General features: G+C 50.0%; 1 protein-coding gene, 1 long non-coding RNA gene and 5 other non-coding genes across 7 annotated transcripts; 1 reads left to right on the top strand and 6 right to left on the bottom strand.

The window, feature by feature from the left end:
• Positions 1–694: 694 nt before the first annotated feature.
• On the bottom strand, positions 695–1,639 carry LOC101090104 (olfactory receptor 2B11-like). Its single transcript, XM_003985665.2, has one exon. The coding sequence runs from the start codon at positions 1,637–1,639 to the stop codon at positions 695–697; it is 945 nt and encodes a 314-aa protein (XP_003985714.2).
• A 5,166-nt stretch (positions 1,640–6,805) lies between these two features.
• On the bottom strand, positions 6,806–6,879 carry TRNAT-UGU. Its single transcript has one exon. It is a non-coding gene; the product is annotated as a tRNA-Thr (tRNA).
• A 2,270-nt stretch (positions 6,880–9,149) lies between these two features.
• Positions 9,150–9,222, bottom strand: TRNAM-CAU. Its single transcript has one exon. It is a non-coding gene; the product is annotated as a tRNA-Met (tRNA).
• A 2,172-nt stretch (positions 9,223–11,394) lies between these two features.
• TRNAL-AAG lies at positions 11,395–11,476 on the bottom strand. Its single transcript has one exon. It is a non-coding gene; the product is annotated as a tRNA-Leu (tRNA).
• A 976-nt stretch (positions 11,477–12,452) lies between these two features.
• TRNAM-CAU lies at positions 12,453–12,525 on the top strand. Its single transcript has one exon. It is a non-coding gene; the product is annotated as a tRNA-Met (tRNA).
• A 3,335-nt stretch (positions 12,526–15,860) lies between these two features.
• TRNAT-CGU lies at positions 15,861–15,934 on the bottom strand. Its single transcript has one exon. It is a non-coding gene; the product is annotated as a tRNA-Thr (tRNA).
• A 3,883-nt stretch (positions 15,935–19,817) lies between these two features.
• LOC123385648 lies at positions 19,818–21,687 on the bottom strand. The gene is made up of 3 exons (XR_006598582.1): positions 21,376–21,687; positions 21,036–21,151; positions 19,818–20,451 (listed from the first exon to the last, which is right to left on the bottom strand). It is a non-coding gene; the product is annotated as an uncharacterized LOC123385648 (long non-coding RNA).
• Between the last annotated feature and the right edge of the window lie 3,939 nt (positions 21,688–25,626).

The following is a 25,626-nucleotide window of genomic DNA, read 5'->3' as shown; positions in this document are numbered from 1 at the left end:
CGAATCACTCACCAATAATTTAATCAATCATGCTTGTGTAATGGAGCTTTCATAAAACCCCCTAAACAATGGGGTTTAGAGAGTTTCAAGGTTGGTAAACACACTGAGGTGCTGGGAGGTGTCGTGCTCTGAGAATGAATGGACACCCTACCCACCACCCCTCCCTGCCAAGCCTCACCACATGCACCTCTTGCATTCAGCACTTCCTAGGTGGTTTTGTTTTGTTTTGTTTTGTTTTGTTTTGTTTTGTTTAGTAACAAACTGGTAAAAGTAAGAAAAGTGTTTCCTTGAGTTTTATATACTGTTCTGGCCAATTATCAAACCTGAGGAGGTTGTAGAAATCCTTGACTTAGTTTGTAGGTCATAAGTATAGGTGGCCTGGACTTCTGATTGACATCCAAGGTGGAGGCTGTTTTTGGGGGACTGAGCCCTTAAGTTGTGGAGTCTATGCTAACTCTGGGTAGTTAGTATCAGAATTGAATCAAATTGTAGGCCACCCCACTGGTGTCAGAGAATTGGCTGGTGTTGGAAATAAACCAACATAACTGGTGTTAAAAGTGGTGTAGATAAATATAGCACATGAAGGTTTTCTTGAGTTGGCTTTTGAGCACAATTCTGGTGAAACATATACTTAAAGGAGGATATATTTCAGTTTATTGTTGAGCTTTTCAATTCAGAGTAAAGCATCATTTTCTCATATTCTTTCGGACAAAATGGCACTCCTCAGAAATCTCCTCAAAGCTCCTTTAACATCCTTGTTCCTCAAGGTGTAGATGAATGGGTTGGCCATAGGAGTAATAACACAGTAAAACAGTGTCAGAGCTTTGGTAAGGTCTTGAGGGCTGTCCCCTGAGGGCTGCATGTAGATGTAGATGCCGGGGCCATAAAATAAAGACACCACCAGTAAGTGTGATGAACAAGTGCTGAAGGCCTTAAGTCTCCTATCAGCAGAAGGGATTCGAAATACAGCTTGGGCAATACAACTGTAAGAGACAAGAATCATGGAGAGGGGTCCCATTATCAGAAAGGTGGCCACCACTGCTAAAGTGACCTCATTGATTGTGGTGTCCGTGCAAGCCATCTTAATAAGCCCGGGCAGCTCACAAAAGAAGTGATCTAGCTCCTGATTCCCACACAGGGGCAGCTGGACTGTGAGCGTCGACTGCAGCAGTGAATTTGCCAGACCAATGAGCCAGGCTGAGCTGGAGAGCTGCTGGCAGTGCTTGTGGTCCATGATTACAGAGTACCTCAGAGGCTTACACACAGCCACATAGCGGTCTAAGGCCATGATGCCAAGCAGGACACATTCAGTACAGCCCAGCCAGTGAAATATATAGGCCTGCACCATACAGCCTATATAAGTGATGTTCTTGTTGGAGCCTCCCAAGTTGAACAGCATTTGGGGTACAGTCGTGGTGGTGAAACAGAGGTCCAAAAAGGAGAGGTTTGTGAGGAAGAAATACATAGGACTTTGGAGTTGGGAATCTAGTTGAGAAACCAGAATAATAGCAATATTTCCCAACAGTGTCAACGTGTAGGAAATCAGGAGGGCAAAGAAGAGAGGGAGATCCGACCAAGGGTATTTGGTAAAACCCATAAGAATTAAATCTTCTGGAAAACTTTCATTCATGTGCTTCATTGAATTTTGATGGGAGACACCTGCTAAGATCAAGGAAGATAAGGTTGATTTTAAAACCCCAAGTTAGCAGAAGTTTTGAAGACATGAGAAAAAATATACTTTTAGGCGAGACAGGTGGGAGACATGCTCAATATAAATCATAAATTAATGAATATCATAATTATAATTAACATTATAAAGTAACATTTGAAAAGCCCTTTCAGTAGAGAAAGTGCTTTCAAATCTATATCTATATCATCTATATCTATATCTATTTATATCTATCTATCTATATGTATCTATATCTATATCTATCTATCTATCTATCTATCTATCTATCTATCTCTTTCCTAAATCAAAGCACTGTGTGATAGGTTAGTGGACATTAGTGGTTGTGGCTCTTCTGTATGATTAAAGAAGCCATTGGGAGGTGGGCAGTGTATTCTTCTCCCAGCAACCTTGAGCTAAAGGATACGTGTGATCTACATGTGGTCAGTCAGACTCTTCTACGTAGGATTTGAATCTTGGTAAAATGATGCAAAAGAATGGGGAGGAGGAAATGGACTGTCAGAGCAGGTGCCTCCCTGACTGATGTCCCATGTGACAGCATTAAAGGATATATCCTTCATCGTCTTTCTGGAGTGGGATCTTGGCTGTGTCTTGCTTCCCTTCATTTCTGCTTGTTGATCAAGTTTGGTTCTTCTCCTTTTGCGTTGATGCTGTAAACTACCACTCTTCCAATATCTCCTTTCTGCTTAACTTATCAGAATCATTATCTTTGTTTACGACCAGGGACCTTGACTGAAACAGAAAATGGTACCAGAAAGTGGGTTGAAATTTTCTGCAGGGCTCTCGTAAGTCAGGGCACTGAGGAGGAAAGAGCGGGACCCCAAGAATTGGAATGAGGATATAGGTGGCATCCAGATAAATCAGGATGGCAGGATCCCAAAGACTTCCAGCGGGGAAAATATGCATATGAAGTCCAATAAAATAAAAAATGGTACTGAACTTCCTAACAGCAACCATGGAAGTGAGAAGGGAAGGGCGATGATTTTAAAATTCTCAAGGAAATGATTTCTAACCTAGAATTCTATTCACAACCGAGCAATCAAGTATGAAGTTAGAAGAAGACATTTGAAGGCATGAACAAAACCCCAAATGCCATTTCCCAGGCACCATTTCTTAGGGAGTTATTGGAAGCTATGTACCTTCAAAATGGGGGAGAGAACAAAACAATAGGACGACCCCAGGAGACAGGGAACCCAGGATGAGGGGCAATCCCATAACAACAGTAATGGGATGTCTTGGGAACGTGTTAGAGTACAGCAAGGGTCGAACAGCATAGCTCCAAAAATGAAAAAAATAAAAACAAACAAACAAAAAGGAATTTTGTACCATCTGCGATAGAACTGAGAGGAGAGTTTCAAGCAGCTGTGGTTCATTACACGATTCCATCATTACTAACGTTTACACAGTCACGAAAGCGTAAACCCTCAATGCTGCTGTAACTAAACAGTGTGATGTGTGAATACTCGGAAGGTGAGGCATAGAGCGCTCTCTCTCTGTCTTCTCTCTCTCTCTCTCAAAAATAAATTAAAAACACAAAACAGAGAACATAATAAACTACATTTGCCAGGAAGTTCCTACATCTGCATATGAAATGGCAGAGGAAAAGAATAAAACAAGATCCCACAGCATCCCCTCCCCCACCAAAAATCCTCAATACTTTGGCTTATTGGTCATTGTTCACAACGTTTGATCTTCACATTTATCTTCAGAGTATTGGCCTTTAGAGAACTGATTTTTAGTGACACCTGCTCTCTTTCCTCCTGTCTCCTAGACAATGGGATCTTTTGCACATAATTCTGGACTGAAGTGGATACACGCTAGCCATTGGTCTGGCAGAATGAGAATTCATTTAGCTCATGGGGTCGCCTCACCATGCTTGATCTTGTTCACAGTTTGGAACCTTCACTTTCTGTCTCAAAACAAAATAAAACTGAACAATACCCATTTCCCTCTTGGCTGGTGTGACTAGAAAGAGACATCACCAGAACATACCTCTTCTCATTTGAACTTGTATTAAGCAGGTGTCTTTAGCTATAGAAGCTTTTAGTCAGGAGAAAGATTGCAAAACGGTTGGATCCCAAAAGTCCTGGGAGAGGGAAGCAAGCACGATTCGGCTTCAGTAAGAGCCACTAAGGGTCTTGATGCGGCAGGTAGGGTGAATGTGTTTCCTGAGGCCTGGGTTCCAAGTCTGGTTCAAAGGCATATAAAGCCAGTTCTCACCCATTATGCCAGTGGCCCCTGGGGGCAGGGTGGGGCACATCCCTGGCAAGTGAATCTCCCTGGAGAAACAGCATCCATCTTTCATTTACAGTTTGGGTTATGATTATAGAGGGCATCACTGCCTCCACTCATTAGTCCCATCATAATAGCAAGGGGGAGTAGGATTTACCCCAACAATTTGCAGAAAGCATATATTGCATTAATGATGATGAGGATGATAGTAACTTCATATATCCTAGACACTTTACACGAATGTTCTCATACAATGCTCCTAACAACTCCTTGAGATGGGCACTATGAATGTTCTCATTTTATTTTACTTTTTAATGTTTATTTTCTTTTGAGAGAGAGAGAGAGAGAGAGAGACAGAGTACAAGCAGGGGAGGGACAGAGAGAGAGAGAGAGAGAGAGAGAGAGAGAGAGAGACGGAGACACAGAATCCGAAGCAGGCTTCAGGCTCTGAGCTGTCAGTCCAGAGCCCAACGCAGGGCTTGAACTCACAAACCACGAGATCATGACCTGAGCCAAAGGTGGACACTTAACCAACTGAGCCACCCAGGTGCCCCTAATGTCCTAATTTTATAGCTGAGGAACTTGAAGCTTAAAAAGGTGTAATTTGTCCAACGTACCCAAGGCTCACACATTTCCAGAATTCAGACACCAAGTGAATTCTTTGCAAATGTCATGAGTAAGCATTGTTTTTTTTATGTCTGTAGTGTTTAGGATATGTGTTTATTTGGTCTTTTCAACCATATTGGAGGTTCCTTGGAGACAAGGCTCATGTCTTTCTCAGCTGGCTTCAGGACGGTGTTAATCAAATTAAGTCTTCCTTTTATTTCCTACAAAGGCTGGGACAATTTCCAGCTATCTCCATTATGATATGGGAGAATATGTCAGACCAGGTCACTCCTCAGGACCAGGCAGAACAGAAAAAGCAATTTAAAAAGTGTTTTAAAGGCCAAATCCTTGCTAACTATATGACAACACTTTCTTTCTCAACACTTTCTTCACATCCACAAAGCTCCCTTTTCAGCAGGTAATACTTTAACAGCTCTTAGATGCCGTCATGACGAAGTTGTTACTCAGAGCTCAGCCACACAGTTCTCCCTCTCCTGCTTGTTATGGGCTGAATTCTGTCCCCCCACCCCCGCCCTTCCAACTCATAACTCATATGTTGAAGCCCTAACCGCTAATGTGCCTATATTTGGGGATAGGGTCTTTAAGGAATTAATTAAGATGAACTGAGGTCATAAGGGTGGTGCCCTTAATAAGACTGGTGTCCTGATAAGAAGGGAAAGAGCTACCAGATCGATCACAGTGTCTCACTGTCTCTCTCTCCCCTTGAAAAGCCATGTGAGGATTCAGCAGGAAGGCTGATGTCTACAAGGTGGAGGAGAGGCCTCACCAGAAAACCACTCTGATGGCACCTTGATCTTGGACTTTTAGCCTCCAGAACTACGAGAAGATAAACTTCTGTTGTTTAAACCACCCAGTCTGTGATATTTTGTTACAGCAGCCCCAGCTGACTAATACACTATGTTTAAATCAAAAGAAGCAGGGGATGAGGAGAGCTTGTCCAGGGCAAAAGAAGATAGATCCTAGGAGACAGGCCCGGTTTGTTCACAGGGCCTGCTCATTCCTCATGGAGAACTTCTTACATCATTTCCTGAGGTTTTGTTTTACATTTTCCTCTTCCATGATTCAAACATGAGTTGAGCAGTCGTTCACTGGGCAAGAATTTTCTCAAACAAACAAACACCAGAGTTATCTCCTGCTCCCAAACCCATTGGACTAGGTTTGAGATCAGTCCAAGTCACTTAACTTTGTTCAGCTCTGTGACCAAAGACTTCATTATTGACTCTAATAAAATAGAAGACATGTATCATGAGAAAAGCATGGGTTCTAGAATCAGACAGACAGGCTTGGGTTTGACATTGAACTTTGTCCTTAACTATGTGTCTGTGAACATTATGGAGGCTGTTTTCTCATTGACAAAGAGCTATTTATTACACGTGTTCGACAGGATTGGTGGGTTAAGAGAGGGTGGGTCTGGAAACACCTGGAATATTGTAGACGTCCCACAATTCGAACTTGATGATAGGAGGGTAAGTGGATGTTCGTGAACCAGCACGAAAATGCGAAGGGCATACAGCCACCTCCCTCTGGGTTCAGCTCTGTCTGTACTATTTTAAGCTGGAGTTTTGCAAAGGTAATTGCTAAAAGTACACACAGCTGGGTCCTTCACCAAATTAAAACCTCTGGGGATGAGTCCCAAGAAACTGTTTTAACAAGTTCCCTAGGTGACTCCAGTGCAAACCCAGCTTGGCAATCACTGCGTTGTAGGATCGTTCTGCGTTTTAAACTGCAGAACTGAAGTTCAGTTTCCCATGGGGCCAATTTATTTAGTTCTTTGGGGACTAAAAGCCTCCCTTGAAGACTGAAGACACATAAGAAAATATAAATTACTATTTTACAATTTAGTAGTCTTTGGAAAATCACATGTAAAACATACCATGCTGGGTTTTCTAGAATCACTAATAAATTCTGTGGGAGTTCGGAAAAAGGTTTTAAGAGTTGGGAACATTTATATTGTCTCCCCCCCCCCCCCGCCACGTCCCTCCCCCCCAAAAGCGAGGACACGGAGGAGCTTCAGCAAAGTAGGGAGTTGCCGATTTCTGTGTTTCTCGCCTCTGAGAGTCACCGGAGGCCCATTTCTATTGATTCCCTCTCTTACAGTTGTTATCACTTTGATCATAAAGGAACATCACTTTCCCTTGAGAGTGAGAATTTCACAGTCACAAGTGCTTTATGAGTGATTGTGTCAGAATTTATAGAAACACTAAATACAGTGCAGAACAAGGAACAGAAGGGGTTAATGGATCAATAAGAGAAAAGTCGAGGCCCCACTGGGACTCGAACCCAGGATCTCCTGTTTACAAGACAGGCGCTTTAACCAACTAAGCCATGGGGCCTGCGCACACAGCGGGGTCGGTGCTGGGTCTGTCCTCACTCTCAGACTAAACGTTCCCGCCCTGGCAGGTGCAGGTGCAGGACCCGGTGGGAAGCGGACACGCTCCGCGCCTCTGCCCTGTTAGGCCTCCCAGCGCTTCGTTCGGTCCAAGGATAACCCACAGCACCTCTCTCAGGCCGAGGCTAGCCCTCAGTAAGTCGACGCCATCCCCCGTAACCCCTAAGCGGGATGACGTATTCCAAAATCACACCTTGCGGGGGCTGCGCCTCTTCTGTAACGTGGACTCCACCTTCAAATGTGCGAAGTTGGGGTCTCTAACAAAGGAGCTTCACGCAGGACTCTCGGAGCGCCGCCCGGGCACCCGGCACCTGCACTGCACAAGCAGTCACTTGCAGGGAGGGTCAGGAGCTGGGAGCGGAATGTCGGGGTGTGGACCTCGGCCAAGCGAGGCATGCCGCGTCTCCAATCCACGACGCCCGCGCGGAGGGCGCTGCCGGGACCCGCGCAGGTGCCCCGCTGGAGGCGAAGGGGAGGCGGAGAGGCCCCCGGCGCCCCAGCTGGTTCCTGGGTCCGGGTCGGCCCTCCTGGGGCTTTACGGTTCCGGCGAACGCTGCTCCGCCCACCCCGCGCAGCCCGGGCCGCCTGAGAGGGAGGGGCGTCTTCAGCTGGCGACGGGGACGCCTTCTCCCCTCTAGCACCACCCCCCGAGGTCGCATCCCCCGCGGTGATCCGCCCCAACCCCCGAGGTCGCACCAACCCGTGACCCGCTCCCCGACTCCCCCTCGAAGTCGCATCCCTCGCGGTGACCCGCCCCCCCGCCCCCCAAGTCGCACCCAGCCGTGACCCGCCCCCTCCCCCCGCCTCCCCGACGTAGCACCCCACGGTGACCTGACCCACGCCCTCGAGGTCGCACCTCCCTGCAGTGACCCGCCCCCCGGCCCCCCGAGGTCGCATCCCTCTCGGTGACCCGCACCCCGCACCCGAGGTCGCACCCCAGTGATGGCCCGCACCCCCTCCCCAAGGTCGTACCCAGGGCGCCGAGAGCCAGGCGCACAAGCTGGCACCTGGTCTCGCTGCGCCCCCGGAAAGGCTCCGCGACTGACCGGGGTGGGGTCTGGGACTGGGGGGATGTCTGCGGGCAGGGGTCCTGGACACCCGGAGGTGAGGGGCGGAGGGCGGGAGACCGGGAGGCAGGGACCGGCGTGGGAGGACGCGCCCAGACCGCGTGTGGACTCTGCCCCGCGTGAAATCCGCACCGAATTCCAAAGGATCCTGGCCCTAAACTCCGGGTCTTTGTTTTTCTCCCTCCCTCCCCAAACTTCTCTCCCTCCCTTCCTCCCCCCCCCCCCCCCCCCCCCCCGCCAGTCGGGCAAGCACAACCCCGAGTGCAGCTCCCCTGGGGTGGGGGGAGGCAGGGATGGGGAGGGATCCCCTGTGACTTCCACCTGCAGACCTTGAAAACATTTCCCCGCTGTCTACCCGGACCGCAGACCCGAGACTCAACACAGCCTGACTGATAGATTCAAGGAAATCCCAATCCAAACTCCAGCAAGTTACTTAGAATATTGACAAACCGATTCTAAAGTTGAGACAAATGGCTCAGAATAACCAACACAAAACTGAAGAACAGATTTCGAGGACTGTCACTATCTGTCCTCGGATTTACTAGAAAGCCATAGTGATCAAGACAGTGTGGTGTTGGTGGGAAAAATAGAATGGAACAGAATAGAGCCCAGAAATAGATCCAAAAGGGACTGGGGAACTTCATTTTGGACTTGCTCAGGACCGGTGCCTCCTTCTTCCCTCAAGGGCTTGCCTTTGCAGGGGGAGTGTCTACCACGGTTATCTACGCCTGTCCCACCGCTGCATTTGGGGGAGCAGATAGCCTGTGAATTTCGCACATTTGCAAACGGGAGGAATTGTGTCCAGAATCGCTCACACGTAGAGCCACCGCTCACACACCCTTCGTAACTGGGCGACTTAGACGAGTTGACGCTGAAATGAGTTGAGATCTGGGGAGACTGGGCCGGGGTGCGTGTTTTGTCCTGGGGGACCCGTGGAAGGCTTTGGGGAGCAGGGGGCAAGTTGTTAGGTGCGATAGCGTCTCCCCGCCCCCTCCTCGGGATCTCGCTTCCCAACCTCCAAACCTGTGAGCACGGTATCCTGCACGGCAAAAGGGGCGTGGAGGACGGGAGTGAGTCACGGGTCTTGAGGCGCGGTAGTGACCTGGCTTCTTGGTCCACAAGGCGTGGGGAGGGGACAAAAGTCGCGTGCCTTCTCTGAGGCTCGAACTCAGGACCTTCAGATTATGAGACTGACGCGCTGCCCGCTGCGCTAAGAAGGCACCTGCCTGGCAGGCCTCTCGGCCTCTCCATCCGGTCCAGCCCCGGCACCCGAGGCACACCCCGGACCCGGGAGGTCCTGCCCGCTGTCGTGCGGCCCTCCGCGGACACTGTGTCCCCGGCAGGTCACAGTGACCGATCCGAGTCCCCGGGGTTTACCCTCGAGGAAAGAAACCGCCCGGAGCGGCGCCGCCACAGGGCTGATTTCACCCCAGCCCCACGTCGGCCCCGCGTGGGACCAGGGCGCGCACCCTCCCCAGCCCCCGACCCCCGCGGGACCTCCGGACCGCGGGCCCCGCGCCTGCCCCGCACACCCGCCCCCTGCCCCCGGGCGGCCGCGACCCCCGTCCCCGACGTCCAGGCAGCAGGTGCGGCGGGACCTCCGAGGACTGGGAAGGAGCCGCGGGGTCGGCCCCGGAAGACCACCGGCCACGCGGACCGCGTCCTGACTCAGTGCAGGCCTCCCACGTGCCATCTGGCAGCCCAGGAAACGATTCGCTTGGTTTTCCTGCGAGTAGAAGTTCCTGATTGGAAGGGCTTCGTGGAAGGGCTTCGTGATGTGCGAAACGGGATGACGTCTAACAGGAGTGTTGACGCCACCGAACCCTGGACACACGGCGGCCGCGGATGCTCGGGAGGCACGCGGGTAGTGACAGTGATTGGTATAGCAAATAAAAAGTCCAAAGGAGGGAGCGGCAAATATATACATTAGAGTATGGTAACAGTGGTAACTAAGTAAACAGAGCAGGAGGGATTGTTCAGCGTATGGTGTTGAGTAGCTATTTGGGAAAACAAAGCTTACATCAATACACCACCTGCAATAATAAAAGATTCCAAGTAGATATAAGTTTTAGAAGGGGGGGGACCGGAAATATAATTATTAGCACTGCCAAGGGAGACATTTTTATAATTTTGGTGTAGAAAACTAATTTTTGCAAAAAAATCAGAAACAATGAAAGTGACATAACTCACTATATTAAAGCCATATTCTGCTTAGATACTCCGTCATCCCCTCAAAGAAATTGCATAAGCGAAGTGAAAAATCAAATGAAAAAATGGTGGGGAAATGTGTAAGTTGTGTTGTGAAGTTAGTTTTCCTAATATAAGTAACTTCTATACCTCAGCAAGTGCATTCCAACTCACAGGAAAGACGTGCAAAGGGTACAGACACTGAGTTCATGAAAAAGGAAAAACAAATGGCTGTGAAACATGGAAATATTATTAATCTTTTAATAATTATAAGATTATAATAAGTAATATTATTCTTAAGAGAAATGCAAAAATGCAGCTACAGAACTGCAGTGAAACTCCACTTTGCACCTGTCGGGCTGGCAATCAAAGAAGCTAACAAAAACGATTGTTTGGGCTGGTGTTGCTTAGCATTTACACACACTGATTTAGAGTCCCAGGCTCCTGTGACAGGTTACCACCGGCTCAGCAGCTTGAAGCTACAGGTATTTCCTCTCAGCGCCGGAGGCCACAAGTCCCAACGTCAGTGTTACTGGGGGGAAATCAAGGCGCCCACAAGGTCCCAGTGGCTTGTCTCGGCCTCGTATCCATACCCTTTTTCTTTCCCCCTCTCCCTTGGACAGTTGTGAGGCAGTTAAGGTCCGCCTGAACCATCCAGGATAATTTCCCCATTTCAACTTTTTGCCATATAAGGTGATATTTACAGATTCCAGGAATGGGGAGGAAGGGGTATTTTTCAGTCTACTACAGTCACTACGTCCTGAATCCACCTACAGGCACGGGGTTTCCTGGTCTTAACTTTAGTCTCCTTCTCTCCTCGCATCTCTAATGTAAATCTCCTTGTGTATTATTGAGAATATTAGATGGCTTAATATGTGTAAGGAACCCATGACAGTATCAGGGGACTAGCAGGACACACGTGGCAGTTGTGATGCTCACACTGCGCTTCAGGCTGGCGGGGAACCAGGACCTTCCCAGACGCTATAGGAAGACAGTTTAGTAACATCTGGGGGAGGCCAGACTCAACAAAAGTGCCACTCCAGGTCGGGTCTCACGACCGCTCCGCTGGTACCGCGCACCTGCCGTTTAGGGAGCTCGGTGTGGCTGGTGGAGGTCTCACTTCCGTGTGAACCTCATGACCTTACATTACATATAAATAATTGGCAGCCAGACTTTTTTCTAAGGTCTGCTCACAATATAAAGGCTGGCAGCGGTGGGATTCGAACCCACGCCCCCGAAGAGACTGGAGCCTTAATCCAGCGCCTTAGACCGCTCGGCCACGCTACCGCACGCCTGCCACTCGTGGTTCCTGCGGGTGATGAGAAACCTCCCGCCCCCCCCCCCCTCCGCCCCGCGATCCTTCCCCGGGCTTCTCCCCCTCCCACAACCCCCGGGGCCAGAACACTGCACACCCCGCAGGGTCCGCACGGGGGGCGGGCGCCGCTTAGAGCCCCAGCGCCGCAGCGTGCACCCCCGCCCCCCTCCCGCCCAGGCCCGGGCCACTGCCCATCTACACCGTGGACACGACACAAACGTGCGCACAGAAGTGATGGAGAGACGCGTGTCACTTCAGGTAAGTGGCTTCAAAGAGCACGTCCCAGGGGAGCTCACTGTCACTACCCGCGTGCCTCCCGAGCATCGCGGCCGCCGTGTGTCCAGGGTTCGGTGGCGTCAACACTCCTGTTAGACGTCATCCCGTTTCGCACATCACGAAGCCCTTCCACGAAGCCCTTCCAATCAGGAACTTCTACTCGCAGGAAAACCAAGCGAATCGTTTCCTGGGCTGCCAGATGGCACGTGGGAGGCCTGCACTGAGTCAGGACGCGGTCCGCGTGGCCGGTGGTCTTCCGGGGCCGACCCCGCGGCTCCTTCCCAGTCCTCGGAGGTCCCGCCGCACCTGCTGCCTGGACGTCGGGGACGGGGGTCGCGGCCGCCCGGGGGCAGGGGGCGGGTGTGCGGGGCAGGCGCGGGGCCCGCGGTCCGGAGGTCCCGCAGGGGGCGGGGGCTGGGGAGGGTGCGCGCCCTGGTCCCACGCGGGGCCGACGTGGGGCTGGGGTGAAATCAGCCCTGTGGCGGCGCCGCTCCGGGCGGTTTCTTTCCTCGAGGGTAAACCCCGGGGACTCGGATCGGTCACTGTGACCTGCCGGGGACACAGTGTCCGCGGAGGGCCGCACGACAGCGGGCAGGACCTCCCGGGTCCGGGGTGTGCCTCGGGTGCCGGGGCTGGACCGGATGGAGAGGCCGAGAGGCCCGCCAGGCAGGTGCCTTCTTAGCGCAGCGGGCAGCGCGTCAGTCTCATAATCTGAAGGTCCTGAGTTCGAGCCTCAGAGAAGGCACGCGACTTTTGTCCCCTCCCCACGCCTTGTGGACCAAGAAGCCAGGTCACTACCGCGCCTCAAGACCCGTGACTCACTCCCGTCCTCCACGCCCCTTTTGCCGTGCAGGATACCGTGCTCACAGGTTTGGAGGTTGGGAAGCGAGATCCCGAGGAGGGGGCGGGGAGACGCTATCGCACCTAACAACCTGCCCCCTGCTCCCCAAAGCCTTCCACGGGTCCCCCAGGACAAAACACGCACCCCGGCCCAGTCTCCCCAGATCTCAACTCATTTCAGCGTCAACTCGTCTAAGTCGCCCAGTTACGAAGGGTGTGTGAGCGGTGGCTCTACGTGTGAGCGATTCTGGACACAATTCCTCCCGTTTGCAAATGTGCGAAATTCACAGGCTATCTGCTCCCCCAAATGCAGCGGTGGGACAGGCGTAGATAACCGTGGTAGACACTCCCCCTGCAAAGGCAAGCCCTTGAGGGAAGAAGGAGGCACCGGTCCTGGGCAAGTTCAAAATGAAGCTCCCCAGTCCCTTTTGGATTTTCGTGTTGGGCCGGCTCTCCAGGCCTGGGAAAAATCCCCTCCCGCCCGGTCTCCGCCATGGGAGTTGGGCTTCCTTCCTCCCGAAGGCAGCGCATGTTCCCGGCCAGGCAGGACGCTCAGCCGGCTCCCTCACTCTGACATCTTGGGAGTTAAGCGTCCTTCCGGGTGGTCCGCCTTCTGTCCCAGTTGGCAGAGTGTCTGCCCATGTCACACTCAAGACCCGGGTGAGTGTCCTGTGGATGCCATGCAGAGTGTGCGCTCCACGGATGACAGGCTTGGGGCAGGAGGCCCTTCCTCCCCGAAGTCGCCAGGCTCCAGATGACCCTTTTCCGTAAAAGACTTCATTCAGTTGGTCTCAAGTCCCCGCACCTCCTGGAAGGCGGTTTGAGGAGGAAACGGTAAAGAAATCACCATTTCTATCCCAGGTCTACATGGGCTTTTCTCAGAATCCATTCAGCGTGGACAAGGGTGAAGTACTGAGAGGCGTTACTGCTACGTCACACGGTGAGACTCTTTCATTTTGTAAGAAACTGCCAGGCTCTCTTCCAAGGTGGCTGCCCCATTTTGCATCCGCACCGGCAACGAATCAGAGCTCCTGTTGCTCCACGTGGTCACCAACAGTTGGTGTTGTTCGTGTACTGGAGTTTGGCCATAGCAGTAGCCACCTAGTGGTATCCCAGTGCTGTTTCAGTCTGCAATCCCCTGATAGGGCAGACGGTGTCGAACACCTTTCCATACGCTTATTTGCCGACTCTATCTCGGTTGCGTTGCTTGTTCAGATATTTGCACATTTAAAAAATTGAGTGGTTTGGGGTTACATCAAAATACAAAGCTTCTGCACAGCAAAGGAAACAATCAACAACACTGAAAGGCAACCGACAGAATGGGAGAAGATATTTGCAAATGACATATCAGATAAAGGGTTAGTATCCAAAATCTATAAAGAACTGATACAACTCAACACCCAAAAAACAAATGACCCAATTAAAAATGGGTAGAAGACATGAACAGACATTTCTCCAAAGAAGCCATACAGATGGCCAGGGGTGCCAGGGTGGATCAGTCAGTTAAGCCTCTGACTCTCGATTTTAGCTCATGTAATGATCTCGAAGTTTGTGAGATTGAACCCCGCATGTGACCTCTGTGCTGACAGCTTGGAGCCTGCTTGGAAACTTCTCTCTGCCTCTTCCCCGCTCTCTCTTCCTCCCTCTCAGAATAAATAAATAAACCTCAAACATAAAAAAAAGGAGACTTCCAGATGGCTAACAGACACATGAAAATATGCTCAACATCACTCATCATCAGGGAAATACAAATAAAAACCATAATGAACTATCACCTCACACAAAACGGCTAACATCAAAAACACAAGAAATAATTAGTGTTGGTGAGGATGTGGACAAAAAGGACCCCTCTTGCAGTGTTGGTGGGAATGCAAATTGGTGCAGCTGCTGTGGAAAACTGTATGGAGTTTCCTCAAATAATTAAAAATAAAACTAACCTATGATCCAGGAATCACACCACTAGATACTTACCCCCCCCCCAAAATATAAAAACACTAATTCTAAGGTATACACGCACCTGGATGTTTATTGCAGCATTATCTACAGTAGCCAAATTATGGAAACATCCCAAGTGTCCATGGATACATGAATGGATAAAGAAGATGTGGCATTGAATATACAGTGGAATATTACTCAGCCTTAAAAAGAATGACATCTTGCCATTTGCAACAAGATGGATAGAGCTAGAGAGTATAATGCTGAGCAAAAAGTCAGTCAGAGAAAGACAAATACCATATGACCACTCACATGTGGAATTTAAGAGACGAACTAGGCAAAGGAAAACAAGAGAGAGAGAAAGAGAAACCAAGAAACAGACTCCTAACTATAGAGAACAAACTGATGGTTACTGGAGGGGAGGTAGGTGGGGGGCTGGGGGAGATAGGGAGTAGGGATTAAAGAGTACTACAGGTATGATTTAAAAAAAATAAAATAATTGAGTTGTTTGGGTTTTTTTTAGGAGTTATCCTTTCATGTGTCTGTTAGCCATCTGGATGTCTTCTTTTTTTACTTTTAAGGTTTATTTATTTATTTTGAGAGGGAGGGAGAGAGAGCGGGGGAGGGGCAGGGAGAGAGAGAGAGAGAGAGAGAGAGAGAGAATTCCAAGCAGGCTCCAAGCTGTCAGCACAGAGCCCACACGCAGGGTTCAATCTTACAAACTTCGTTTCGAACGAAGTGGCCTTAGGTGTCCCCCAACCTGCTCTTTTCCCACAGTAACTTTGTCCTCCCCTGGGAATTCTTGGGTCCCGGACATTTTAACTTCCAGTTGATCATTATTCCTAAAGTTTCCTTAAGAGGATTAACAAGGGATCTTAACTGTTTATTCTCCACCCCCCCCCCCCGCAAACACCCAAAGTTTTCTTCTTTGTAGTGAACACAGGATTCATGGTTCATGAATTTCTCTTATTTTATGAAATCATTATAAATAGAGCTGGAGATTGCTAGAATCTAGAGACATTACGCATTTCTCCGTGTCTGGCTGCTTCAAACTGTAACGCCCCGCAGGTGCTCAAAAACCCTTCTACTAGGAAAAGCATCCTTCCTCGGCAGTGGGTGGCATTTGAACTGTCATCTCCCTGAGAATCCACTTTTCAGGAGCAAGGAGCTCGAGCAAGCTGCAACCGAACAGCTCGGGTTCCACCGCCGGGAGATTGTTGAGAGTTTGGGGGGTGAGTAGGACTGACTCGAGGGGCCTGGCCAACGTAAAACGATTCTCAGGAAGAGTGGGTTTCAGAAAACGCCAGGCCCTACTGGGAGTCGAACCCAGGATCTCCTGTTTACGAGACAGGCGCTTTAACCAGCTAAGCCATAGAGCCACCCGGGAGCCGGCACCGCGCTGAGGCCTCGTGTCCCTCGGACAGGGTGGAAGCGAGCTCGCATCGCGGTCGTCTCCGGAAGACACGCAGGTGCGGAGGGAGGCTTCTCTCCCGCAGGACGCGCTGGGGGCAGAACACCAGAAGCACCAGGAGGCCGCAGGGGCGAACCAAGGGTTTTTCTATTACCCGGAGGAAGAGTGCCACAGGGAGTCGAGGCCACGCAATCCGTGGTGAAGACCGTGACAAGAAGGACTATTTACGACTTAAAGATGACCGCAGGATTTGCACAGAGCGGCTGGGCCCGGGCACCCGCGTACCTGCCCGAGGCGCCCGCAGCCTCCAGATCCGGGACACGAAGAGCCGCGCGTCCCCGGGCGAGCGGAGGAGGCCGGGGTCAGGGGGCCCTCAGCGACAGGGGGCAGCGGGCCCCCGGCCCTGTTCCAGGGCTCAGCCAACATCTGCGGGAACGACTCTGCAGGGGGCGCCTCTCGGGAGGGGTGCGGAGTGCGAGCCACGTGGTCAAGTTTTGAAGCATCCACGAGGAAAAAGCCGTTTGTCGGCTGGTTTCCCGCATCTCCGGTCCCCTCGGTTGCTCTCGGCGACAGTCTGAAAATCAGCTCGCCAAGCATGGCAGGCCTGCTCCGCTCGAACCCGCCGCGCCCTCAGGTGACCCCCCCCCCCCGAGGTCGCCCCCTGAGGTGACCTGCCCCTCCCAGGTCACCCCTGCCCCCTCCAGGTCGCCCCCCTGCAGTGACTCGCCCCCACCCAGGTCATCCCTGCCCCCCTCCCGAGGTCGCACCCCTGCGGTGACCACCCTCCACCCTCGAGGTCGCAGCCCCGCGGTGACCCTCACCTCCTCGGTTGCACCCTGGACCCGGAAGGCGCCCTGTTGCGCTGAGCAGGCGGGAGGCGCGGCGTCAGGGCGGGGCGGGGCCTAGGACCCGAGGGTCTGCGGGGGGGGGGGGGGGGGACCTGGAGGGGCCGGGACTGGGGGCGGCGGGGGGGCGGCTGGGAGGCCGGAACGGCGATGGGGGTAGAGTCGGGGGCCCACCCGGACCGCGCGGGGGTTCGGGCCGGATTTTATTCCCCGGCCGGGTCCCCCTCCGCACCCCCAGCCCCGTGTCCCGGGGGCAGGGTTCAGGCGGACGATCCAATCCGGGGGCTCGGCACCTGGCGTCCGGTAGGCGGGCTCAAGGGGCGGTCTGAGCACACGCGTCGACTCGGACTGTGCGGGTTGCAGGCCGTGGGACTCCCGACGCCTGTGCCAACGGGAGTGGGTGATGCGCACGGGGCCGCCTGGGGTGTCTTCTCCACATGGGAAATAGCTCCGAAAGAATCGTGTGTGCGCGCGCGTGCGTGTGTGCGCTCGCATGTGTGTGTGGGGCGCGTGTGCGCGATGAACTGTGAATATTACTTTTGGGTCAGTTACTCATTTATCTTCTCACTTTACTTGGAAGTTTTGTTTTGGTTCTTTTTTGAATCTCGGCAAACTATTTTGAGATTCACAAACTGAGGGAACATAGACATTACTCACCAAACACTTGAGGGATCTGAAGTGTCTATTGTGGTCATGGAGGTAGGAGAGAGGTGCTGGCCGCTCTATTTAGCCACAAGTCATGAGACCACAGTCTGCATTTGTAAAATGAGTTTTGCCATTAAAAAAAAAAAAAAATCCTTGGACTCCTGGAGTGAGTTTGGTTTGGTGCTGTTGAATGAACTATTCTTGCTGGATTCTTAGTTATATTTTATTTGGGATGTGGATCTTTAGACGTTAGAGTTGAATTGTTCTCACTTGGTTTTCTTTTGGGTGCTACTTATATCCGGTTTTGGTGGCCCTGGCCAGCGGATCAGGCAGCTTTCCATTTCTTATGCCCTGGAACTGTTTTCAACTGGCCACGGGAGTGATCTGATCCTTGGCAATCTGAAGGAACTTGCCTAAGGGAGTGAGTGCTTCTCAGAGTGGAAAAGAGGCCTGACGCCCTGTTCATTTGCTTCTCTGGTTAACATTCCGGCAGAATGTTTAACTTGGGCACGTCCTACTGTCTGTGATTCCCGGTGTATTTGTTGAGAGACAACGACACTAAAAGACTAACTGATCCACTGTGTCTATTGTCCTCCTGGCACAGGCAAGCCTTCAGTCAATGTTGCTCGTTATTATCATCACATCGACGTTGGCCATTTATATTGTCCTAAACTCAGTCATTCATTACTCTTATCACCAGATACAGAGGTATAAAGTTGTAAATAATATTTGATTTTTGCTTAAACTATCTCTCATCTATTCATATATCTACACTTTCTTTACTAATTTTGAATTCTGATTTTATATTTTCCTGTGATTAGACTTGCCACTGGGTTGTATTTTGGTTTCATTTGTCAAGAAGACTTTTTTAGCTCTCCTAACGTGTAAACAGTTTTTCTTTCTAAATTTCTTTCTTCCATTTTCATTTGGTAGGTTTTGTGGTCTTTTATTTACTTTTTAAGTGGTATACTAAACAGTAATTCAGGCATTTTTCATCTTATTCTTTTTTTTTAATTTTTTTTTCAACTTTTTTAAATTTATTTTTGGGACAGAGAGAGACAGAGCATGAACGGGGGAGGGGCAGAGAGAGAGGGAGACACAGAATCAGAAACAGGCTCCAGGCTCTGAGCCATCAGCCCAGAGCCCGATGCGGGGCTCGAACCCACGAACCGCGAGATCGTGACCTGGCTGAAGTCGGACGCTTAACCGACTGCGCCACCCAGGCACCCCCATCTTATTCTTTAAAAAATGCATCTGAGGTTATGAATTGTCCTCACTGACATGCTTTAGTTACATCCTACTGGTAATGATATATGTTGTCTTCTCATTCTGTTGTGCATAGCCTTCAGTTTTAGTTTTCGTTTTCTCTTTGAGATATTTTAAGAAGAATTTGATTTTTTTAAGCAAAAAAATTATATTTTTAAATTATATTTTGATTCTTATTTTTACCCTTATTTTCTAGTACATTATTTTCTAAATTAAGAAAATATTTTGACAGTTTCTTACTGACCAATATATAGTCAAGTTATGAAATTCCATGGGTAATTTTAAAATGGTGTATTCCCCATCTTTAGGAAATAATTTGTATTTATTGGGTTAGTTTTATTGATTATTTTTAAAGTTTCTTATTGCTTATTTCTTTGTCCGTTGATATTTCTTGGAGTGAGAATGGTAAATTAAAGCCAATTATTAATTGTGTCTTTCTACTTGTATCTCTGATGAATTTCTGCTGAATGAAAATTGCTGCTTTATTTTTTTGAGCATAAGTATTGAAAGCCAAAAATCTTTGTAACTCTACTTATAACTTTTAGTATTTTTAAATCCATGGTTTTGAAATTTTAAAATGCTGGGAAAAACCGCAATTGAGATTTTTGAGTAGACCTACTGTGTGCCTTTTAGAGAAATTCTAGGGGTAATGGAATCTCTCATTCTGGCCAAGAACTTCCCAGAGACTTGAATAAAATGTGTTTCTGACCTGAAAATCTGGGGCGAGTGGGAGAATCACCCTTTTAATGTTGGTGTTTTCTAGGTCGCATCCTTCACTGTCCTACTCTTCCTGGTGAGAATATTCATACTATTCCGTACATTCACATCTCCCAACTACCCAAAATAGGCTGATGGCTTCTAAATATCTTTCTCACAAAGACCTCTGTAGAATTTCATAGGATCGTAGACAGCTGCCTATGAGACATTTCCACCTTATCATCTCACAGACACCTGAGCACATCCAGTCCTTCCTAGTCTTTTCTCCTTGTTAACACCACAATCCAGAAACCGGGTAAGTACCCGAGATGATGCTCCATCATCCATTCCCTCCTCACACATGTATTCATAAGGGAATATGCAGTCACGGCTGTTTAGGCGCAAATAGGGATCTTTTCCTAACTCACCATGGCAATCACAGCATTAGTAGAGTGTTCCAAGTGGCGCCTGCTGCTGTGAAATCATAATTTGATGTCATTGAGAGTTTTTGCTATTAATGCAGGAAACCCATCAATAAGCCAGCTATTCCAAAGATACAATTCTAGTTTTAATCTGATATTGTCTCTAAAGAACCTTGTAGTTTAAGTAGATACAAACCTGAGTTTTTGCCTGGACAAAAACATTCTGGATCAAGTTTCCCATGAGGGATAGTTGAATTTGCCCCCCAAATTATGAAAAACAATCCGAAATGATGCTATGTAGCGTCCCAAGTTTGTCCTTCTTGGCATGGAGGGAGTTGTAGACATCGGGTGACCTCCTGGCTGGGACCATGAAGGGCAGAATGAGCCGCAGCCCCGTGGCACCTCAAAACTTCAAGGCAAGCATTTTATCCTCGCGTTCTTGGACCTTCTGTCCCCTGACGGACGGTACCTCTTAAAATGCAGGACAGGTGTGGGCTTTGGTTCCCGATGAATAATCCAGTTATGGAGTGCCTGTCACAGTCTGGCGTCCCCAGGCCTTATGCTCCATGTGGCTAATGCCAGGCTCACATCAACTACTCATCCTCTTTGCACTGAGAGAAGACAAGTAGAAAGTTTAAAGTTAGCTCACATTTTGGCTAGGGTTTTTAGACATGGTCCGTGAAAATGTACTGGCATAAAGTGGCTGATTTCAGGAGAACTTGATACCAGACATAGAGGCATGGCTTCTACATAACTTTGCAAATTAGGAATATATGTTGAAGCCAGGAGATACCCTTAGAACACAGTGATTGATCACGATTTATTTTATATTAGAATTTTATTATTTTTAAAATTTTTGTTTATTTATTTTGAAAGAAAGAGACGGAGAAAGAGAGAGAGAGAAAGAGAGAGAGAGAATCCCAAGCAGGCTCCACACTGTCAGCACAGAGCCCGACGTGGAGCTCAAACCTACAAACCATGAGATCATGACCTGAGCTGAAATCAAGAGTCAGACACTTAACTGACTCCGTCACCCAGGCACCCCCAGTTTTATATTAGAATTTTAAATAGACTATTAAAGTCGTAAATTATTTTCTCTCCTTTGGTGGGAAGTCACTGTCTGAGACTCAGTTTTCCCTAATTAAGGGAATAGATAGAAAAATTGCCCTGCTGAGTATCACTTAGTTTTGATTACCATTTCTACTCCTTTTTAAGTGACAGTCCTCTTTGTTCCATCATATAATCCGTGTATTCTGTGTATTCCTTATATTCCATTTAGTTTATCTTCCAAGTTACTCATGTCCTTGGTATCTGTATTTAACACAATTCAACACAATTTAACACAATTAGGAATTCCGCCTGTCTCACCAGCGACTTATTATCTATGCTTCCCACATCCTATGAAGTTTTGCCTTTATCTCATGAGCTACTACCTTAATTACCCCCTAGATAGGCTTTATCCATCCAATTTGCTTTCCCACTTTCCATATCACATATTATCAAATAGTACAGCAAACTCATATTTCATGACCCACCAACTGAGCATTCTGTATTTCTGGGCAGGCTAACGGTGTCCTGTACACGAACGGTCCTGAGGTCCCGGAGGTGAAGACAGAGCTCCAGGCCCAGGCTGGTGGGGTTACCGTGTGAAGCTCAAGGTGTCAGCATATCAGGTTCTTCAAAACTAATTTGTGGGGTGATACTCAATTTCAATTCCTTACAGATTTGCCTGCCGGAAGCAAAGAAATTGGAAAGAGAGAAAAGATCTGAAAAAAGAAAAGATCCCCAGTCATCTTTTCTCTAGTCCCTCTGAAATTATAATCTAAAAATTGACGGGGTGCCTGGGTGGCTCAGTTGGTTGGGCGTCCGACTTCAGATTATGATCTCATGGCTCATGGGTTCAAGCCCTGCGTCGGGCTCTGTGCTGACAGCTCAGAGCCTGGAGTCTGCTTCGGATTCTGTGTCTCCCTCTCTCTCCGTACTCCCCTGCTCATGCTCTGTCTCTCTCAAAAATGAATAAATGTTATAAGAATTTTTTAAAAAATAAAAAAAAACCCTAAAACTAAGAATTGGTATGAGCTGTATGTCTGCCCTAGGTGTCGCTCTGAGGTGACGAAATGGTTTGCACAGTGTCTAGGCCACTACATTTCTGAGGCCAAACGGCGTCTGAAAGAATTCAACGTACGTTGCTCTTTCCTTTTAGAAGAACAAAAGGGTGGGTAGTCTGTGTGATTTCACAAGGAAAATTTGGGCAGGGGGGAAGGGGAACAGAATCTCTATCAGGAACTTCCCAGATTCAAAGAAAATAATGTTTCTGACCTGAAACTTGAGGAAAGCAAGAGAAAATTCTGTAGTCAGAGCAGCGGGTGAGGTGGGCTGGCAGGCGGGGTGGTGACGGGAGAAGAGAAAGTGAGACTTTTCCTGGGCTCCAAATCACATAGCAAGTCTGAGTCTTTGGGAAGATAAAGGAAAATTGTTTTGACTTGTTCAAGCGGACAGAAGACTTTATCTAAGACATCTGCAACGGAGCCCAAAGTTTGGAAATAGGGGAGCCAGACTGAACTCCGCTCTGCACACAGCAGGGACGTGTGGGCACTTACAGCTGACACGCAGGGTGAGGGGAAGTGGGCCAAGCACTGCTGAGATGTAGCAGGATTCTTGGCAAAGCCTGGCCAACGTCAAGTCCTAGTTGAGAAGGGGGATCGGAGGAGCCTGACCAAGGTCTGGTCAAGGAGGAGGTGTGTGAGATGATACACCTTGAATTTGGGCCCACGTGGAGACCACAGAGGTCAGACACTGAGGGCACTGACAGCCGGGGGATGGCTGAACAGTCAATGTCAACCCTGGGTCTTAGCAGCACCTACCGGCTGAACGGGGGAGGCAGTGGGGCTGAGGCTGAGCACAGTGGGCGACCACGTGAAGTGCAGGGGCAATTCTTTCATCCTGTGTCAAGACGCCAGCATTTTGTGCACAGCCTCCACTCTCCGGGGCAGCATATGCTAGGATCGCCCGGAAGGCCTTTTAAAGCACACACTGCTGTTCTCACCCCCTGAGTTTCTGATTCAGTAAGTCTGGGAGCGAGCTAAAAACTGCATTTCTTTGTCAAATATTTTTAATGTTTATTCATTTTTGAGACGAGGGGGGAGGGGCAGAGAGAGGAGGACAGAGGATGTGAAGCAGGCTCTGTGCTGACAACACAGAGCCCAATGCGGGGCTCCAACTCAGGCACCGCGAGATCATGACCTGGGTGAAGTCGGACGCTCAACCGACTGAGCCCCCAGGCGCCCCTCAGAACTGTGTTTCTAACAAGTTCTCGGGTGATGCTGTTGCTACTGGTCCTGATCAGGACACATCGCCGAGAGAATGAACTCCCTATGGATGGAGGGTGAGGAGGGGAACACGTGGGTGGGTGGAGTCTCTCGGGGGTCCCTCTGGGTAAGGAACTGTGCAGGGTAGTGGGCAGTCTCCATGGCCTTACCCGGGTCTGCTTTGGCAGGATGGTGCCCCGGTCCCCGCCTGTGGCTCCCAGCCACCCCTTCCAGCCAGAGGAGTCACCTCACCCGGAGGTCTCACCCTGGGGCTGGGGGCGACCCCACAGCCAATGGCTGACTGACCTGGGTTACAAAAGACCATCCCTCTTCCTTCAAGGTGGAATGATGATAGCGGGCTTTATCCCGAGGTAATCTCCAGCAGAAATCCCACGTTATCTTCTTTCTTCCTCTGCCCCATCCTGCATCACTGGTCCCTTCTTCTGAGACCACTCAGTAAGCGACATGTGTCCAAATCTCAGTCTCAGTCTGCTTCCTGGGAACCGAAGCCAAGTCAAGGGGTATTTGTGAGGGTCACAGGATGAGATCCGATGTGCTCTGGCATGGACCCTGACCCTCCCTTTCTCAGATTTGGGGACTCCAGCTTCCAGAAGGAACAGGTGCTCCCAAAGCCCAGGAACGCCAACGTTCACGCAGTCCTTGGGGAGGCCTGGTTTCTACGTGGTAACTGCCGGAGGGAGAATGTGCTGGGGTCTGGCCTCCGGGAGTGGCCGCATCTCAACTCTGGGAGTAGGCGGTTTGAGGGTCTGAGTCCTGGTTCCCTGGACTTTGGAAACCGCACCCCACCCCCCATCCCAACTGGGGACTGTCCTCAAAGGTTTTGTGATCCGCAGAGCAATAGTCATTTCAGACACCTGTTAGGTGGCTGGTGGGGTAGATGCCTGTGAAAACACCGCGCCGAGTGTATCTAATTTGCACGATAGTTTGTGGGAACTTCTGGTTGGAAGAAAAAACTCCGCAGCAATAATAGAGCCAGTGAGGTCATGATGAGCACCAAGACAGCAACAGTAAAGTTCCAACTTCCTTAACGGACCTGAGCAGTCCTGCGCAGCCCGCCTGCTCCCAGAAGGTTCTGTGTGTGGCTTTCCCGGGGGACCAAGATCTGTCACAGGGGTCGGTGAGGAGGGGAGAAGTGGGCACTTTATCTCCGGATCCCCCCTTTATAAAGACTTCTACATTCTCCTCATCATTGCCACCTTCCTCTGCAACACCTGCCCCCACACCTGCCCCAGTTCCCCCACCTCCCAGCGCCAGGAAGTTCCCCCGCTTCTCTGGCCTCAGATCAGCCTTTCTGTCCCCTGCAGGGTCAGCCCTGGGGGGAGGCATCACGGAGGGAACCTGCATTTTTCACAGCAGCTACAGGATGGAGCCTGTCGCAGACGCTCAGCATAACCACTCGGGGAAGCCGAGCCCTCTTCCTTCTTGGCTTCGGGACTCTCCCACGGACTGGGGACTTGCTGCCCGGAGCGCTCACTCTCACACAGCATTTCTCTGCTTTACGCTGAACTGGAACCTCGAGTGGCCCCCGCCTCCTGCACCCACTTCCTGGCCCCTGATGATCCTCATCGAAAGCAGTAACAGGTGTGGAAGCTTCTGAGGCTTTGCTATGGTCCCTGGGGGTTCTCAGGAGAAACTCCACAAGGAACACATCTCCCACCGTGACCGGAGAGGCCCTGCAGCCCCTCCTCACTCCCTCCCTGCTTGGCGAGGCCTCTGGGGGTCTCACATCCCGAGGGGACGCCACAGACGGCCAGGCTTTGTTTTCCTGACTGGGTTTTGAGTGCAAGAAGACAAAACATCCAAATGTGGGGAAAACATTTTCCTCTGACGTCAGACGCAGCCCAGTCCTGGAGGCCAGACCCCAAGAGTCTCCGCGGCAGTTCCTCCAGGAGGCCGGGTCTTCCCCGAGGACCGCGTGAACGCCTGCGTTCCTGGGCTCCCAGAGCACCTGTTCCTTCTGGAAGCTGGAGTCCCCAGGTCTGAATCTCTTCCCCTGCCATCGCTGGCTTTGCCAGTTTGCACGTTCTACACAGAGGTTAAGTCAGGGATTGCTTCCGTCCCGGCGCACAGCCGACGATCATGTCTCACCACTGACACTTAAATTCCCTCTACATTTTAAGTGCAAAAAAAATATTTAAAGTGCAAAAAAAAATTGAAATTTGTTGAAAGTAATTTCTGAGAGGGAAAAGAAAAACGGCTACTTTGTTTCACTTCCTCGTACAAGCCTCTCCTAGTTTCTGGTGTTCTGCAGTCTGTGCTCACAGAAAGGACTGAACCCCGGTGATAAGACAGCCGCTGGACGGGGCATCCCAGCACGGTCTTTGCCCCTGAGTAGGGGGGCACTTTGTTTCACTTTTCTTCCGTTTTTCTGTGTTTTTAGATTTTTAACTGTGAGCAGGAGTTTTACAGACAGAATGTTTGTGTCTTTGGAGAGAAGCAGGGCTACCTCACATGGGG

This window comes from Felis catus, chromosome B2 (assembly GCF_018350175.1).
Source record: "Felis catus isolate Fca126 chromosome B2, F.catus_Fca126_mat1.0, whole genome shotgun sequence".
Taxonomy (NCBI): Eukaryota; Metazoa; Chordata; class Mammalia; order Carnivora; family Felidae; genus Felis; species Felis catus.
This window is presented reverse-complemented; position numbering and strand designations above follow the sequence as displayed.